This window comes from Phoca vitulina, unplaced genomic scaffold, assembly GCF_004348235.1.
Source record: "Phoca vitulina isolate PV1807 unplaced genomic scaffold, GSC_HSeal_1.0 scaffold117, whole genome shotgun sequence".
Classification (NCBI taxonomy): domain Eukaryota; kingdom Metazoa; phylum Chordata; class Mammalia; order Carnivora; family Phocidae; genus Phoca; species Phoca vitulina.
In genome coordinates, this window is record NW_022589820.1 from 396,883 (window position 1) to 411,471 (window position 14,589).

General features: G+C 51.1%; 2 protein-coding genes across 3 annotated transcripts; one reads left to right on the forward strand and one right to left on the reverse strand.

Annotated features, from left to right (window-relative positions):
- The first annotated feature begins 125 nt into the window (after positions 1 to 125).
- Positions 126 to 5,995, forward strand: MRPL40 (mitochondrial ribosomal protein L40). 2 transcript variants are annotated; one of them, XM_032398532.1, is made up of 4 exons: positions 126 to 1,023; positions 1,339 to 1,422; positions 3,290 to 3,448; positions 4,306 to 5,993. In XM_032398532.1, exons 1-4 carry the CDS (start codon positions 971 to 973, stop codon positions 4,628 to 4,630), a joined length of 621 nt encoding a protein of 206 aa, XP_032254423.1. In that variant the 5' UTR covers positions 126 to 970; the 3' UTR covers positions 4,631 to 5,993. The 2 variants fall into 2 exon arrangements, with proteins under 2 accessions (XP_032254423.1, XP_032254424.1); XM_032398533.1 differs by lacking the exon at positions 126 to 1,023 and adding an exon at positions 1,040 to 1,155 and having other exon boundaries at positions 4,306 to 5,995.
- A 457-nt stretch (positions 5,996 to 6,452) lies between these two features.
- Positions 6,453 to 14,436, reverse strand: CUNH22orf39 (chromosome unknown C22orf39 homolog). The gene is made up of 4 exons (XM_032398582.1): positions 14,433 to 14,436; positions 12,702 to 12,853; positions 12,386 to 12,553; positions 6,453 to 9,443 (listed from the first exon to the last, which is right to left on the reverse strand). The coding sequence occupies exons 1-4, from the start codon at positions 14,434 to 14,436 to the stop codon at positions 9,315 to 9,317; spliced, it is 453 nt and encodes a 150-aa protein (XP_032254473.1). The 3' UTR covers positions 6,453 to 9,314.
- Between the last annotated feature and the right edge of the window lie 153 nt (positions 14,437 to 14,589).

The window sequence follows — 14,589 nt, forward strand, 5'->3', positions numbered from 1 at the left end:
CCCCCTCCGCCGCCACAGCCGCCCCCCGCGCTCGGCCGCCGCCGCCGCCGCCACAGCCGCATCCCCTGCGCCGCTCCTCCTCCGGCGGCTCCCGGGCAACGCCGGAAGTCACGGCGCGCACCTGCCAAATCGCCCCGGCGGGAAACCGCTCCCCACGCGGACGGGGCCGCCCGGACTCCTTCGCGGGCAGGGGCAAGGCAGGGTGACCCCGCTTGGGGCCCGCCCGGGGCGCGGCCGCCCACAAGGGGTCGGCTAGGAGGGCGGCTGGCAAGCCGGGCCTCGAGTTGCAGCCTGGGCCGGCGGAGTCCGGAGGGGTCGGAATGGCCTGAACGGCCTCTCACCAGCTCTACCTCGCTGATTCCGAGTCCGACTAATTAGCTAGCTTCCGTCATTCATCAATACGCGTTTATTGGGCATCTCGCGAGCGCCAGGCCACGTGCCGGAGCCGGGATGATGTGGCCGGCAGTGGCCGCGGCCCCAGGGTTCGGACGACTGCGGGGGAACGAGCTAGCCCCGAGGGCGGAGGGAGGTGGTCACGGGGGAGGCCGAGACGAGCGCGTTTAGGAAAGATCGGGGCCGTTTAAACAGACGTGGGCACTTGGACCCGGAAGGACGACCTCTCGGCCACTCCGGCTGCACTGCGGGGTCTTAACCCTCGCAGGGACGCAAGCCGACTAGCTGGAGCACCCGCTGGCGGGATTGCGCCTTTAGCCGGGAAAGACTCTCAGCGTCAAGCAGAGGCGGAAAAAAGGACGCCGCCCTAGGTGCGAGGCGCTCGGGGCGTGCCCGCGCGCCGCCAGGGCGTGCGGGGCGGGGCCACGTCGGGGGCGGGCCAGGTCAGCCCAGCCCTCCGCAGCCGGAACGCGGGAACGCGGAGCGACGGGAAGGCCGGACCTTTGAGAGGGGCACTGCGGGCCGGACCGCCAAGGGGCGCGCGCCCGGAAGCAGCGGGTCGACTGCCAGAGGGGCCATGGCCTTAGCAGCGCTGGGAGTTTCCGCTCGCGCTCTGCGCTCGCGGAGTTGGTGAGTGTGGACCCCAGCAGGGGCGTAGGGTCCTTCGCCTGTGCTCTCTCGCCGGCCGCCTTTGACCACTTTATCTCAGGGAGGAGCTAGCTGATCGTGCCTCTTCCTGTGGATGAAAATACAAGGACCCTGGCGAGCAGGGACCCTGCCCAAGTGCTCTCTGGTGTGAACGGGGGATTTTGGAAAAGTCTCGCACGTTGACCTCGTCACATAGCAATTACCAGGGCCCCAGATTTTGAGGGTAGCATAATTTTTTCCTCTTTTCCTGGTTAGTGGGGAGAATCAGATATTTATATATCCTTTTGTCTCTTTCAGGCTTCTGGGAACTTGGCAGACACAGACTAGAGACACCCACCAGCGGGCTTCATTTTTGTCCTTCTGGGAGCTCATTCCCATGAGGTAAACTACCGTGGGCCTGACCTCTTTGGGGGTGTCAGCAGGAGACTGATGTGCATATAAACAGAACAAAACAAGACTACTGGACATTTGGTTTGCAAAATTAATTGCGAAATTTGTCGGTTAAATTTAGGTAGATGTTTTCTGTTTTTCAGCATTCTGTATGTGGAATACTGCTGCCTGTAATCAGAAAATAAAAATTAAACGTAAAAATGGTTTAAATAAAAATCAGTTTTAAAGGGATTGTTGTATGTTTTAAAGGACACAGCATAGACACCTGATTGCTTGGAGAGCTCGGGGGAGGCATGAGGATTAGAGGAGCCTGGATGCTTTCTAGGGACTTGATTCACAAAGCTCAGTCTTTTTTTTTTTTTTTTTTTAATTTTATTATGTTATGTTAGTCACCATACAATACATCATTGGTTTTTGATGTGGTGATCCACGATCCATTGTTTTCGTATGACACCCAGTGCTCCATGCAGTACGTGCCCTCCTTAATACCCATCACCGGGCTAACCAATCCCCCCTCCCCCCTCCCCTCTAGAACCTTGTTTGTTTCTCAGAGTCCATAGTCTCTCATGGTTCATCTCTCCCTTCAATTCCACCCCCTCATTTTTCCCTTCCTTCACCTAACGTCCTCCATGCTATTCCTTATGTTCCACAAATAAGTGAAACCATATGATAACTGACTTTCTCTGCTTGACTTATTTCACTTAGCATAATCTCCAGTCCCATCCATGTAGATGTAGAAGTTGGGTATTCATCCTTTCTGATGGCTGAGTAATATTCCATTGTATATATGGACCACATCTTCTTTATCCATTCATCTGCACAAAGCTCAGTCTTGATGCTAGAGGATTTACTTATTTTTTTTTGTAAGATTTTATTTATTTATTTATGTATGTATGTATGTATGTATGTATTTATGAGAGTGAGCAAGAGCGAGCACAAGCGGGCGTAGGAGCAGAGTGAGAAGCAGACTTCCGGCTGAGCAGGGAGGCCGCTGGCTGGTTGCTGGCTGGCTGCTGGCTGGCTGCGAGGCTGGCTTCGAGACTGGCTTCGAGGCTGGATCCCAGGACCCTGGGATCATGACCTGAGCGGAAGGCAGACGCTTAACCCACTGAGCCACCCAGGCGACCCAGAGGATTTACTTATCTTTAATAGTATATTATCACCATAGGAGATCTGTTCTCTGAGAGTACATCAGACTTTTGTTAATGCTCTAAGATGGGGAAATTTGTTAAGAAATCCTGAAAAGTGAACAGGGACGTGTCAGTCACTTTTATTACTCAAATCACTTTTACAAATCACAATTCCAGGGGTGCCTTGGTGGCTCAGTCGGTTAAGGATCTGCCTTCAGTTCAGGTCATGATCCCAGGGACCCGGGATTGAGCCCCGCATTGCATGGGGCTCCTTGTTCAGTGGGAAGTCTGCTTGTTCTTCTCCCTCCCCCGGCTAGTGCACTCTCTCAAATAAATAAATAAAATTAAAAAAAAAAATCACAAATCCATTTAAAATGTGAGTAATGATTTTCTAACTCATCAATTTGGTATTTTCAGTTTCCATTGCAATCCCAAGACACACCCAAACCCAACATGAAAGATGAGTACTTATTCTTAATTTATACCCTGATGCCCCATTAAGTTTTTCTAGCCCTTCCTGGGTTGACTGTGTGCACACAGTTCTGACAAGTACCTTGGGTTGGAGGCCGTCTCCCTTTCACACTCAGCTCATGAGGTTAGACCCATGCATAGTTCCTTCCCCAGTGGAGAGCATGGTACAAGTTCTGGGCACTTCACCTAGTGCCATGTCTCTCAGCATGGTTGCGACACTGAGGAGGAAAATGTCTAATGTTTGCTTTATCCATTAGAGCAGAACCTCTGCGAAAGAAGAAAAAGGTAGATCCTAAAAAAGACCAAGCAGTAAAGGACCGGTTGAAAAAGAGGATCAGACGACTGGAGAAAGCTAGCCAGGAACTAATTCCCATCGAAGATTTTATTACACCTGTGAGGCTCTTGGATAAAGCAAGGTAAGTGTTCTCTAGGGTCGAGGTTCTCAGGACAAAGAGTTCCATCACCTTCTGGTAGTTCTGTCTGCATTTCACACCTGTGACAGGAAAAGGTGAGTGGGCATGGGCAGACTAGGTCCCAGTCTGAGTCCTTTTCTCCTTGACTGTTTCTTGTGGGATTTGGCAAAAGCATTCCTGGGTGATGCTCTTGAATGGCAGAAATGGGAAGGAAACTCAGACTAACTATTTGATAAGCCAGTTCGTATTGTTGCTTTTTTGTAAGATGAGTTTTAGCTGTGACTGATGACTTGGGCCTTGGGTCTGCAGCCCTTGTCCCATCTTGATGGTAGAAAACCCTTAGCCTCTAGCTTTACGGTACAAATGCTCATAGTTGGGATGTGTTGTGTACAGGCCTGGCAGGGTTGCTGCCTTGTAAAAAAGTGTGTACCATTTATAAAGTAGCATCTTGCTGTACAGATGGGACATGGCGGGTGGTTTTTTGGTATTCTAGGGCTGATCTGGGCTCTTGACTCCCTGGGACTTGGGCTTCCATTTTCATAACACCACTTTACATTTCCACAGTCACCTCTCACCAAAGGTAGTCTAGGCATGGGGTAGAGGAAGTGCTACCAGTCTTCTTAGAGCATCACTGTTTCTTATGTCCATGGAAAGCAAATGGCACTGGCTTCCAACATCAGTTGCAGCTGCTACCACATCAACATTCCATGCTTTAATTTATCCCTAACTTCCACGTTTTTCCCTAAGTCCCATCTGTGTCTGGCAGTGGGGACGCTTGGGTCGTATGCAGTCGCCCAGACTACCTGGCCAGTGAGGTCGGTGCTTCCCAGCTTCACACCTTCGGATTTGTGTGTTCCTAGACAGCGGCCTCACGTGGAGCTTCCCTTTGAGGAGAGTGAGCGGAGAGCTCTGCTCCTGAAGAAGTGGTCTCTGTACAAGCATCAAGAGCATGAGAAGGAGAGGGATGCCATCAGGTCCATGGTTGAGTCCCAGCAGGAAGCTCTGCAGGAGCTGCAACTCATGTCCCCAGAGCTACATGTGGAGGCCACCAAGCGGGACCCCAATCTGTTCCCCTTTGAAAGAGAAGGGCCAGATTACACGCCACCAATCTCCAACTACCAGCCCCCTGAAGGCAGATACCATGATATCACCAAGGTGTACACACAGGTGGAGTTTAAGAGGTAGAGCGGCAGGCACCTGTCTGCAGAACACACTGCCCTTTAGAGCCAGAATGACCAGGGCTCAGGCCTGCTTGTCACAGAGTCAGGCATGCTGTGAATAAATAATGTTTAATCAAGTGTCTCTGTCTTAAGTTTGAGTCAGAATTAATTCACCTGAGGATTGATGGGGGTGAGAGATGCTACCCTTGTACTGGGGAGAGAATGACCAAGACATCTACCGCTGCTCCCCAGTAAAAAGGAAGATTCCAGTTGTGTAGAGTAGACACCACCAGCAAGAGGCAGCTAAGTACCTCAAGGAGCAGAGGTGAAGGATGTGTGGCCTATGTGCTGTGTGTTTGCATACCTGTGCAGACAGGAGAGGCAGGGCCTTCCATTGGGCAAATGGAGCACGGGAGCTTCCTCACATCTTTGGCAGGGCCAGCTTTGGGTTTTAAGCTGGGGAGGGAGGCTGAAGAGAGTGGAGCAAGCCTGGGACACACTACTTAAAGTTGCTGTGTTCCCTAGGAGGGCGTAGCACCTGACTCATTCAAGTGTCAGTCTGGAATAGTAAATATATTAGTGTGCTGGGGCTGTGAGAACAAAGTACCATAGACCGAGGGCTTAAACAACAGCAATTTGTTTCTCATAGTTCTTGAGGCCAGAACTCCAAGATCAAGGTGTTGGCAGGATTGGTTTTTCCGCAAAGCTGCTCTCCTTTGCTTGCAGAGAGCCACCTTCTCCCTGGGTCCTCCTAGGGTCATCCCTCTGTGCCTGTCTCGTAATAAGGATACTACTAGTCAGTGGATTAGGGCCCAGTATAATGACCTCATTTTAAATTAATTACCTCTTTAAGCACCCTATCTCTATAAATAGTCACATTCAGAGGTATTAGGGGTTAGAGCTTCAACACAGGAATTTAGAGGGAGTGGGGAACAACACAATTCAGCCCATAACAGTGAAGGTCCAGTGAGCAAACAGAGCCATTTCTCCTAGTGACTTGCATTGCTACCTCAGAAAGGGTTTGGGTTTTTCGCTGCCTTAGTGTAGATAAACCAGGGAAACATTTCATTTGAGGAAGAATTCAGATTGTTTTCCTGGTGTGTGGTTCACTTTTGGTTTAAAAACTTACTAGATAAACATTTTTACTGGATAAAAATGCTGCCGAAGGATTCTAAGTTCTTTAACTCTACCTCTGAGACAAGTACTGAATCTGGCCACTTTTCACCACCTCACTGCTATCTTGAGGTCCACACCATTGTCACATTTTGCCTGTTCCACTGCAGCAGCCAACTGATCTCTCCAGGTGGGCACTCCCCCCAACCCCTGTAGCTCCTCTGCACAGCAACCAGAGGGTTCCGTGAAGCACAAGCCAGGGCAGGCATTTGGCTGTTCACCACCCCTGATCACACCTTACAGACCCCCCTCCACCTTCTGCCCAACCTCCCCCCACCCCAGCCCCCAGTCAGCACACGGCACTTAATTGTTCCTTGTGGACTGTGTGCTCCTTCCCCTACAAGGCTCAGGCTTCTTCATCCAGGTCTGGGCTCAGATGCTGAGGCCTTCCCCACCTCCCTGCCCATTGCCGGTGCTTTGTTTTGTTTTTTAATTTTATTTGTCAGAGCACAAGCACAGGGAGCAGCAGGCAGAAGGAGAAGCAGGCTCCCCGCTGAGCAAGGAGCCTGATGTGGGGCTTGATCCCAGGTCCCTCGGATCATGACCCAAGCCGAAGGCAGACGCTTAACCGACTGAGCCACCCAGGCATCCCTGCAGGTGCTTTGTAGTAGTGCTTTTCAAACAGTATGTGTCATCCATTAGGTTGTATAATCAGTTCACGGGGTCAGGGCCAGCAGTTTTAACTTTTTATTTTGAACTAGTTACAGATTTACAGGAGGTTGGAAATAAAGATGCAAGGAGGGTCTGTGTGTGGTTCTCCCAGCCTCCCCAAGTATTAACATCTTACACACCATGTACAGTCCGTGTGAAAGAGACTAGAGACTGACACAGGCACAGCCTGTGAATGCATTCGGGTTTCCCACTATGTCTGCACTCATCTGTGTGTACGTCTAACAGTACACAATTTCATCACACATGCAGCTCTGTAGAGGTCAAGGTTCCAGTACCACAGGATACCCTTATGTACCCTAGCCACATCCACACCCTCCTTCCATCCCTACCCTTGGCACCATTAGCCATTCTCCATCTCTATTATTACATCATCTCACCAATGTTACATAAATGGAACTATGTCATATGCATCCATTTAAGATTTTTTAACTCGGCATAATTTGAGTTTCACCCAAGTTGCTGCACATACAGCAGTTTATTTTCAGTCGCACAGAACCGCAAATGTCAGTGTATCACACATTGTACAGATAAGGACTGTTTTGTGAGGCTTGTTTGAACCATATATGCAGTATATAAAGTATATACCAGATCATAAAACTTGTTACGGGTTTTGTGCAAAAAATGTGAGAGCTGCTGCTCTATCTTCTCACTGCCCATTTTCTTCACAGCACTTACCATTATTTTAGACTTACTTAATGAGGTTTCAATGTTTATGTCTGTCCCCTAAACTCAACTGGAACTCTTTGAAGGCAACTTGCCCATTTCAAGACTGCAATCCCAGAGCCTCAACCCCCACCTGGCCATGTAGTGGTGCTCAGATGTTGTGATGGGTGAACACAGGAGCAGATGTAGGAACATTCTGTCCAGCAATGATTATCTGTCAGTGTGGAACTCATTGAGCAGCAGAGAAGGAATAAGACTTCCTAACACAGCATTCAGCGGCGGGCAGCCTCCAGCCCTAAACAAGCACACAGAGAATGTGGATCCCTTGAGGTGAGCCCCTCAGGACTGCTGTGCTGGCTGCTACCGCAGCCCCAGCCCGGGAACCCCAAGGGATCATATGCAGATTGCAAAATTCAAATGTCCCTTCCTGTGTTTCAGAGTGAAGAGAATGCCTGTAGATTCCCAGCAGCCTTCCCTCTCTCCTTGGCTGGAAATGCTCCAGAAAGTAGCCACAGACACAAGGCAGATACCCTGGCTGACTTAGATATCAAGGCACCCACCCTGGGATAGGTTCTTCTTTATACTCACCTCTGCTCCTGGGCTCCTATGTGCACACCCCCCACTACTCACAGGTACACGCAGTCACAGGGAAGGACCTTTGGGGACCTGTGTGCAAACGCTCCCACCACTCAACAGGTACACACACACACACACAGGGAGAAGCTACTGGGGACTTATGTGCACACCCCTCACCACTCCTAGGGACACACAGTCACAGGGAAGGATCACTGGGGACCTGTGTGCACAACCCCATCTCCCCCCATTGACAGGTACACACAGTCACAGGGAAGGACCACTGGGGACCTGTGTGCACCCACCCCCTCTCCCCCATTGACAAGTACACACAGTCACAGGGAAGGATCACTGGGGACCTGTGTGCACACACCCCTACCACTCACAGGTACATACACAGGGAGAGGTTATTGGGGTCCTATGTGCAGATCCCCCAGCACTTACAGGTACGCAAAGTCACAGGGACTCTTGGGGTAACACAGGAGAAAATGCACACAGGAGAGGGCAAAGTCTATTCTTTAATGTACGCCCTTCTGAAGTGATGGGATTATTTTGCCCCAAAGAATGAGTTAAAAGATGTCTGACCCACTGCCTGTGGCCAGGTTGGGGCCCAGTTGTGAGGGAGGTACTAAAATGGCAGTTGGTCCAGGAAGGAGCAGCGAGGCTTCGGGGCACACAGCCAGCCTCGCCCTCGGCCCCACACCACGGGGCCTGCTCTGCAGCCACCAGATGCTAAATCATTTTATTAGTGATAAAAAAAGACCTCTTCGAGAACTAGAGTTCTTGTTGGTTCATAAACATATATTTTAAAAACATCTACAAGAGTGTAAGTATACAAAATTCCAATACTGTCCGAGCACAATAATGTCAGGTGCTAAATCTAACAATCTCAACTATTAAATTGTGGATTTAATTTTCAGCTTCTATTTGAAATCAAATGTGCGAAATGGCATTTGATATAATCTACATTTTCTAAAACTGACCAAGGGAAATTTTAAAGGAAAGAGACTAAAATTCCACGTGTCTTGGGCTTGGGTTTCTTAAGCCAAGGGTCTATGAACCCTTTTAACGTGAGGTTGTGTATTCTGTAGCTGTGTGCGTTTCTTAAAAGCCAGAGTCTTCAAGAGGGCCTATCTCCTATGAGGAGCAACACCCTGTCTGTGTCCACAGAGGAACTTAGTGAGTGGGCTAATAGCTCCGTGTAAGCACCAGGGGCTGGCAATGCACAGTGTCACCAAACCAGGACCAGGACAGGTGTTCACCACAGCACAACCATTTAGTTACCTCGTTCTGACCGTCCTATGTGTCCACTTGGATCAGGGCTACCACTCAAGAGTTTACCTGAGAATGCTGTTGTCCCCAGCGGGGAGCATGAACCAGCCTGATCTGGCTGCTCACCGGGATCTGCAATGGTGTTCGGCATCCTGGAAGCTGTGCAGTGAGTGAAATTGTGTCAGAGCAAGGCAGCAGCAGGAGTGGGCAATTAGGGCTGGAGACCTCAGGCTCTGTGTTCTAAGCCGAGTGGAAGCTTCAGGGACCCACTAGACTGTTCGGGCCCGTCACCGTCCTCAGGGTCTTGCGACAGCCCCATTTGAAACAGATCAGAGGAAGCCATTCAGGAGTGCTCATCACTGGTCTTTCTCGTCCTGTGGCAGAGGGAGGTGCCAGTCTGCAGGAGGGCTCTGCCTTAGGGCCCACACCAGGGCGTGCTTCCGTGTAGCCTGGACTCTTGCACGCTCGCTCTCACAGAGGGACCGCTGTGCAAAGGAGACCCCAGTCACTTCCGGCTCACGTGGCCCCTGTACCTCCCTCCTCCTCAGCACCCTCCCAAACAAGCTGGACAAACAAAGCGTATGGCACATACCACTCCAGAACTTGGCTGCTTCTACCTAATAAACCTTGGCGACTATTCCATACTAAAACACACAGATCTGTATCATTCTTTCTCCCAAGCTACTGTGAAAAACTATTGTGCAGATCACCAGAATTTGAGTAAAGTTTAAAATGTCTTCTTCTGGGCCTCAGGACTTGATGTCTTCAGTTGACCTAACCAGATTTACCTGCTGGGACCAGCATGAGGCTGAGCTGAGAGGAGACAAGAATCTGATTTTAGTATATGTGCTGCCAAAGCGAGCACGAGACAGGAGTCTGAAAGAGTGGCCACAGTGGGGAGGATGAGGCAAGAGACACATGCCCAGGGAGCCCTGGACAGGCGAGGAATCCAGAGGAAAGACACAATAGGTGCCACTCAACCTGCGGGCTTTTCTCTGCCACTCTCCTCCCACAATAAACACTGGGCAGTACCTTATGACCATGAAAGGTGCACTTGGTAGGTGCCAAGCACTATGCTGGCCTTTTTACGTATATAATTTCATCTTCTCTCTCTCATCTCGCTGTGTCTCTCTCTGTCAAATAAATAAATAAAATCTTTAAAAAAAAAAAAGATTTTATTTATTTATTTGACAGAGAGACAGACAGAGAGAGCAGGAACACAAGCAGGGGGAGTGGGAGAGGGAGAAGCAGGCTTCCTGCCACACAGGGAGCCCAATGCGGGCTCGATTCCAGGACCCTGGGATCATGACCTGAGCTGAAGGCAGACGCTTAACTGACTGAGCCACCCAGGTGCCCCAGATATTTTGAACTTTTAACTGCACTGTTACCCAGTTACTTCCCTAGGATGGACTTTCAGAAGTAGAACTAGGGGGTCAAAAGGTATCCTTTTGACAGATAATCAGAACACGTAACACTCCATCAACACTGCACAAGTACCCCTGACTCTCTAAACCCTTATCGGCACTTCTGATATTTCACTGGGCAGAAAGCACTTGTCATTTGACCTTGTATACCAGATCATTTGATTTTCTTTTTGAATGAATTCTTTCTTTGTGCCCTTTGCCCACTTTACTTTTTTTTTTTTTTTTTAAGATTTTTAAAAAATTTATTTATTTCAGAGAGAGAAAGCAGGAGCAGAGGGAAAGGGAGGGGAAGAGGGAGAAGTACGCTCTCAGCTGAGCAGGGAGCCTGACACGGAGCTCCATCCCAGGACCCTAGGATCATGACCCGACCTGAAGGCAGATGCTTAACCGACTGAGCCACCCAGGCACCCCTTTGCCCACTTTTCTATTCTGAAATCATCCCCATTTTTCTGATATATGAGGTCTCTCTAAAAAACGTTATTAATCTCTTGCTATATAGGCTACAAGCTATCTTTCCCAATTTTTTGATTTCCACTTATAATGGACCTGTCATCATTTTCTTTTATACAGCAGCTTGCTTTCCACATCTGTTTGTTTCGATAATCACATACATTTAACCATGCTGAAGCAGTTGCCAGTCCTGCTGGGTCCCCTTCCCCCTTCCCCATGAGCACTGCACCCTCAAGCTTCTCTTCATGTCCCCATCCACAATAGTTCCAAGGCACCACTGCCTATTCTAGACTAGAACGAAGGTGCCAGAAGGGCAGGGGCTCTGTTCTCATCACTCCTGTATCTTTAAGAGCTCCCAACATGATAAATATTTGCTGAATGAATGGAAAACCAGAACCACCTCCTCACTGGTCTCTTTGGTCCTCCATAATACACTCTCCCACCCTGGCAGTCAGACCGATAAATATCTTTATCTATATATATTTTTTTTTTTTTAAAGATTTTATTTATTTATTTGAAGAGAGAGACACAGCGAGAGAGGGAACACAAGCAGGCGGAGTGGCAGAGGGAGAAGCAGGCTTCCCGCGGAGCAGGGAGCCCGATGCGGGGCTCGATCCCAGGACCCTGGGATCACGACCTGAGCCGAAGGCAGACGCTTAACGACTGAGCCACCCAGGCGCCCCTTTATCTATATATTTTTAAGAGAGGTGGGGAGGAGTGGAGTGGGGGGAGAGGGAGAAAGAGAGAGAGAGAGAGAAAATGAATCCCAAGCAGGCTCCCTCACCAGCGTGGAGCCTGATCCCACAATCCAGAAATCACGACCTGAGCCCAAATCAAGTCAGTTAGTTGCCCAACCAACTGAGCCGCCCAGGCACTTCCGGCACTGCCCCCCCCCCCTTTTAACCATGCCCAGCCTGGCGCCCAATGCGGGCTTGAACTCATGACCCTGAGATCAAGACCTGAGCTGGTATCAAAGAGTCAGACGCTTAACCAACTGAGCTACCCAGGACCCCCAGACTGATCTTTTAAAGATATAAATCAAGTCATGCTTCCCAGCACACGTTTAGGCTGAATCTAAACCCTTCTTTAAGGCCCACCAGGTCCCTGGTACCTCTCCAGCCTAATCCCCTACCCCTCTACAGCCCACCCTCCTTCTGCTCCAAGCACTTGACCCTTCTTTGTGTTCCTCAGATGCGCCCCGCCTTGGGCCGGGTGAAGGCTGTTAAGGCTGGTTCCTGGTCTTTCAGGCCTCAGCAATATCACCCCTCCGCAGGCCTGCTGAGGACACTATCACTGTTAGGGGATCTCTCCTTTCTCTCCAAACCACTCCACGTTTTCCTTTCTTTGTCCTTCAATGTCTGAAAGCCCCGTTGATATACTAATTTTTGATATTTCTCAAGAGAAAGGAAGCACAACAAAAGGAGGGACCCAGGCAGTACTCCTCTCCCAGTGTCCCGGGGCCTGGAATGTGGGGGAGGGTGTGGTCCGCGCACTCGGACGCCGGGGCAATGCACCCCCGCGGCCCAAGCGCCACCCCCGTCTCCCCTGTGCACCTGGGCCTCCGCGCTTCGGCGCTCCTCCCACTCCCGGCAGCTGGCCAGGTCGCGCCGCCACTGCTCGCAGGCCGGCCGTTCGCCGTGGACGTAGTAGTGGTGCAGGAAGTGTCTGGCGCTGCGGCAGAGTTTCCACTCGGCGCGGTAGGCCTCGCAGGGGCGCGGCGGCTGCAGCGAGAAGCACGCCTGAGCCGGAGGCCGCTGCACTGCCCGCCTAGGGACCCCCATCCCGTCCCCTCCTTGGGAGAAGGCTCGGGTAATCCGGCCGTCGGGCCCAAGGAGGTTCCTGCACGTCCCGGGCGCCCCCCGCGCTTACCCGCCAGGCGCCGCCGTCCGCCATGTCCGGGCGACTGCGGAACCCCACCTCTGCGCTCGCTAGCCAATGAAGATTGAAGACAAGACGCACCGCGTGTTTGACGGATAGGAACCAATGAACTCCGAGATGTGACGCTTGACTCGGCACCCACCCTGACACGCGCCGATAAACAAGACATCCGGGCTGAGCCGCCAATAACAGCCGGGGGGCGGCGACAAGCGGAGGAGACGCCCAGGAGGGCCTAGGGACCGTGCGGGCGGGACGTGTCCGGAGGTAGAACGCCTGGCGTGCAGCCTGCCAGGCCAAATGGATGACAGCGGCCCTTCGCCTGGTGCCCGGCGGGCGTCCCGGGCTGCACAGCCACCTGAAGTTAGCTATTTCTGAAACCACGGGGTCCGGGCCGGTTTTCAGCAGTTTAATGAAATCTCAAAAGATAGGGTTCGCTTTCATAAGCACATACTGAGCATCAACGCCCTGTGGCAAAGCTGCCAAGTCTGCGGCTGCAGCGGACTCGGTGAGGGTGGCTGGGCGTGACCAGTAGGTAGTTGGCGGTCTAGGGCGCCGGATGATTTCCCGAGGGAACGCAGGCTGGTAGTGGAGGCGAGCGAAGGGTTTTCTGAGCACAGTGGTAGGCTGGTCAAAGGCGTGGAGGCTGTGTGTGTCACGGGGTAGAGGAGAGAACCTTGCAAGTGTGGGGCGCCTTGCATGTCTGATTAGGAGTGAAGGCTTTACTCTGAGGCGTGGGAAGACATGGAACGTTTATAAACAGGAGAGGTGCACAAGAGGCAGTAAAAAGCAAAGTGGCTGGTAATCTGCAGAGTAGCCCTGCAATACCTATGCAGAGGTTCTCCAACTTACGCAAACTTAATCCTCCACGGGGGAGTCCCTTACAACGCGGTTGCTGGGCCCACCCCAGTAACGAGACTGGGTCAGACTCCCTGAAGGTGGGCCAGAAAGATGCAATTTTACCAGGGCTCCTGCTAAGCTGGCTCACAGACCAAGCTTGAAGACAGAGAAGGCTGCAGGCCAGGGTGCAGCAGTAATGACCAGGATTTTTGCTCTGGGTGACCCCTCCCCGCTTGTGTTACCAGAAGCTGGCCCAGGCAGGGAAGTGTGGCTCAAGCAAAGGACCATGAGTGATTTCATTGCTTACACAGTAGGTGTTGCTTAGGGAAGACAAAAACCCAAGGCCAGTCAGTGCCTTCCTGTAAAATTCATTATGCATCAAATGACACATTAGCCAATGTGATCCTGCAAATGGAGGCTGCCTACCCACCAAGGAGGGCTTCTGCCTCGGCTAGTGAAACAGATGTGCCTTAAGTGGAGGATCACGGGTCACAGCAGTGCTTCATGCCTCTTGAAACCTTGTCCATCATCAGTGGTGACTGTTTGGGCCATAGCCCAGCCCTCATCTTCATGACAATCACCTATGATCTTGATCTGATGACATGTGGGTGGACCCTGGGCCACCATCCTGAAGGGAACATCCTCTCTTGTGTGTTGAAGGAGCTCTATCCAGAGATGGACCCCTCTACCTTCAAGCAGGAGTCCTTCTACAAGAGGAGACCCTGCTCAGGCTGACCATCCCCAATGCAGGGGTCAGAGAGCCTCATTTCTCCATACATTCTCCAGAAGCCCCCCAGAGGAGCTCTTTTCTAATGGCAGGATGGAACAAGGGACACCTGCAAGCAAGTCTTCCTCCAACTCCTGGCTGGTGGCCCAACCACCAACCCATGTTGATACCTAATCAAACATTTAGAGGCAATCCAGGTTTAATCATTGCCTGTTTTTATTTGAAATTCTTGATGTAAAATTCTTTTCAAGGAACAAAAGAGATTAAATTAGATTAACATGTCAAAAGATCTCACATTATAGAAAGTGATCTGAG

What these genes read in the sequence shown, in the direction of transcription:
- CUNH22orf39 (XM_032398582.1), bottom strand. An exon ending in CGGACGGCGGCGCCTGGCGG is followed by an intron (nt 12,554 to 12,701) that starts GTAAGCGCGGGG and finishes TTCTCGCTGCAG; the next exon opens with CCGCCGCGCCCCTGCGAGGC. An exon ending in GCCGAAGCGCGGAGGCCCAG is followed by an intron (nt 9,444 to 12,385) that starts GTGCACAGGGGA and finishes TCCTTTGCACAG; the next exon opens with CGGTCCCTCTGTGAGAGCGA.
- MRPL40 (XM_032398532.1), top strand. Translation starts at nt 971, where the DNA reads ATGGCCTTAGCAGCGCTGGGAGTTTCCGCTCGCGCTCTGCGCTCGCGG. An exon ending in GCTCTGCGCTCGCGGAGTTG is followed by an intron (nt 1,024 to 1,338) that starts GTGAGTGTGGAC and finishes TGTCTCTTTCAG; the next exon opens with GCTTCTGGGAACTTGGCAGA. An exon ending in AGGCTCTTGGATAAAGCAAG is followed by an intron (nt 3,449 to 4,305) that starts GTAAGTGTTCTC and finishes GTGTGTTCCTAG; the next exon opens with ACAGCGGCCTCACGTGGAGC.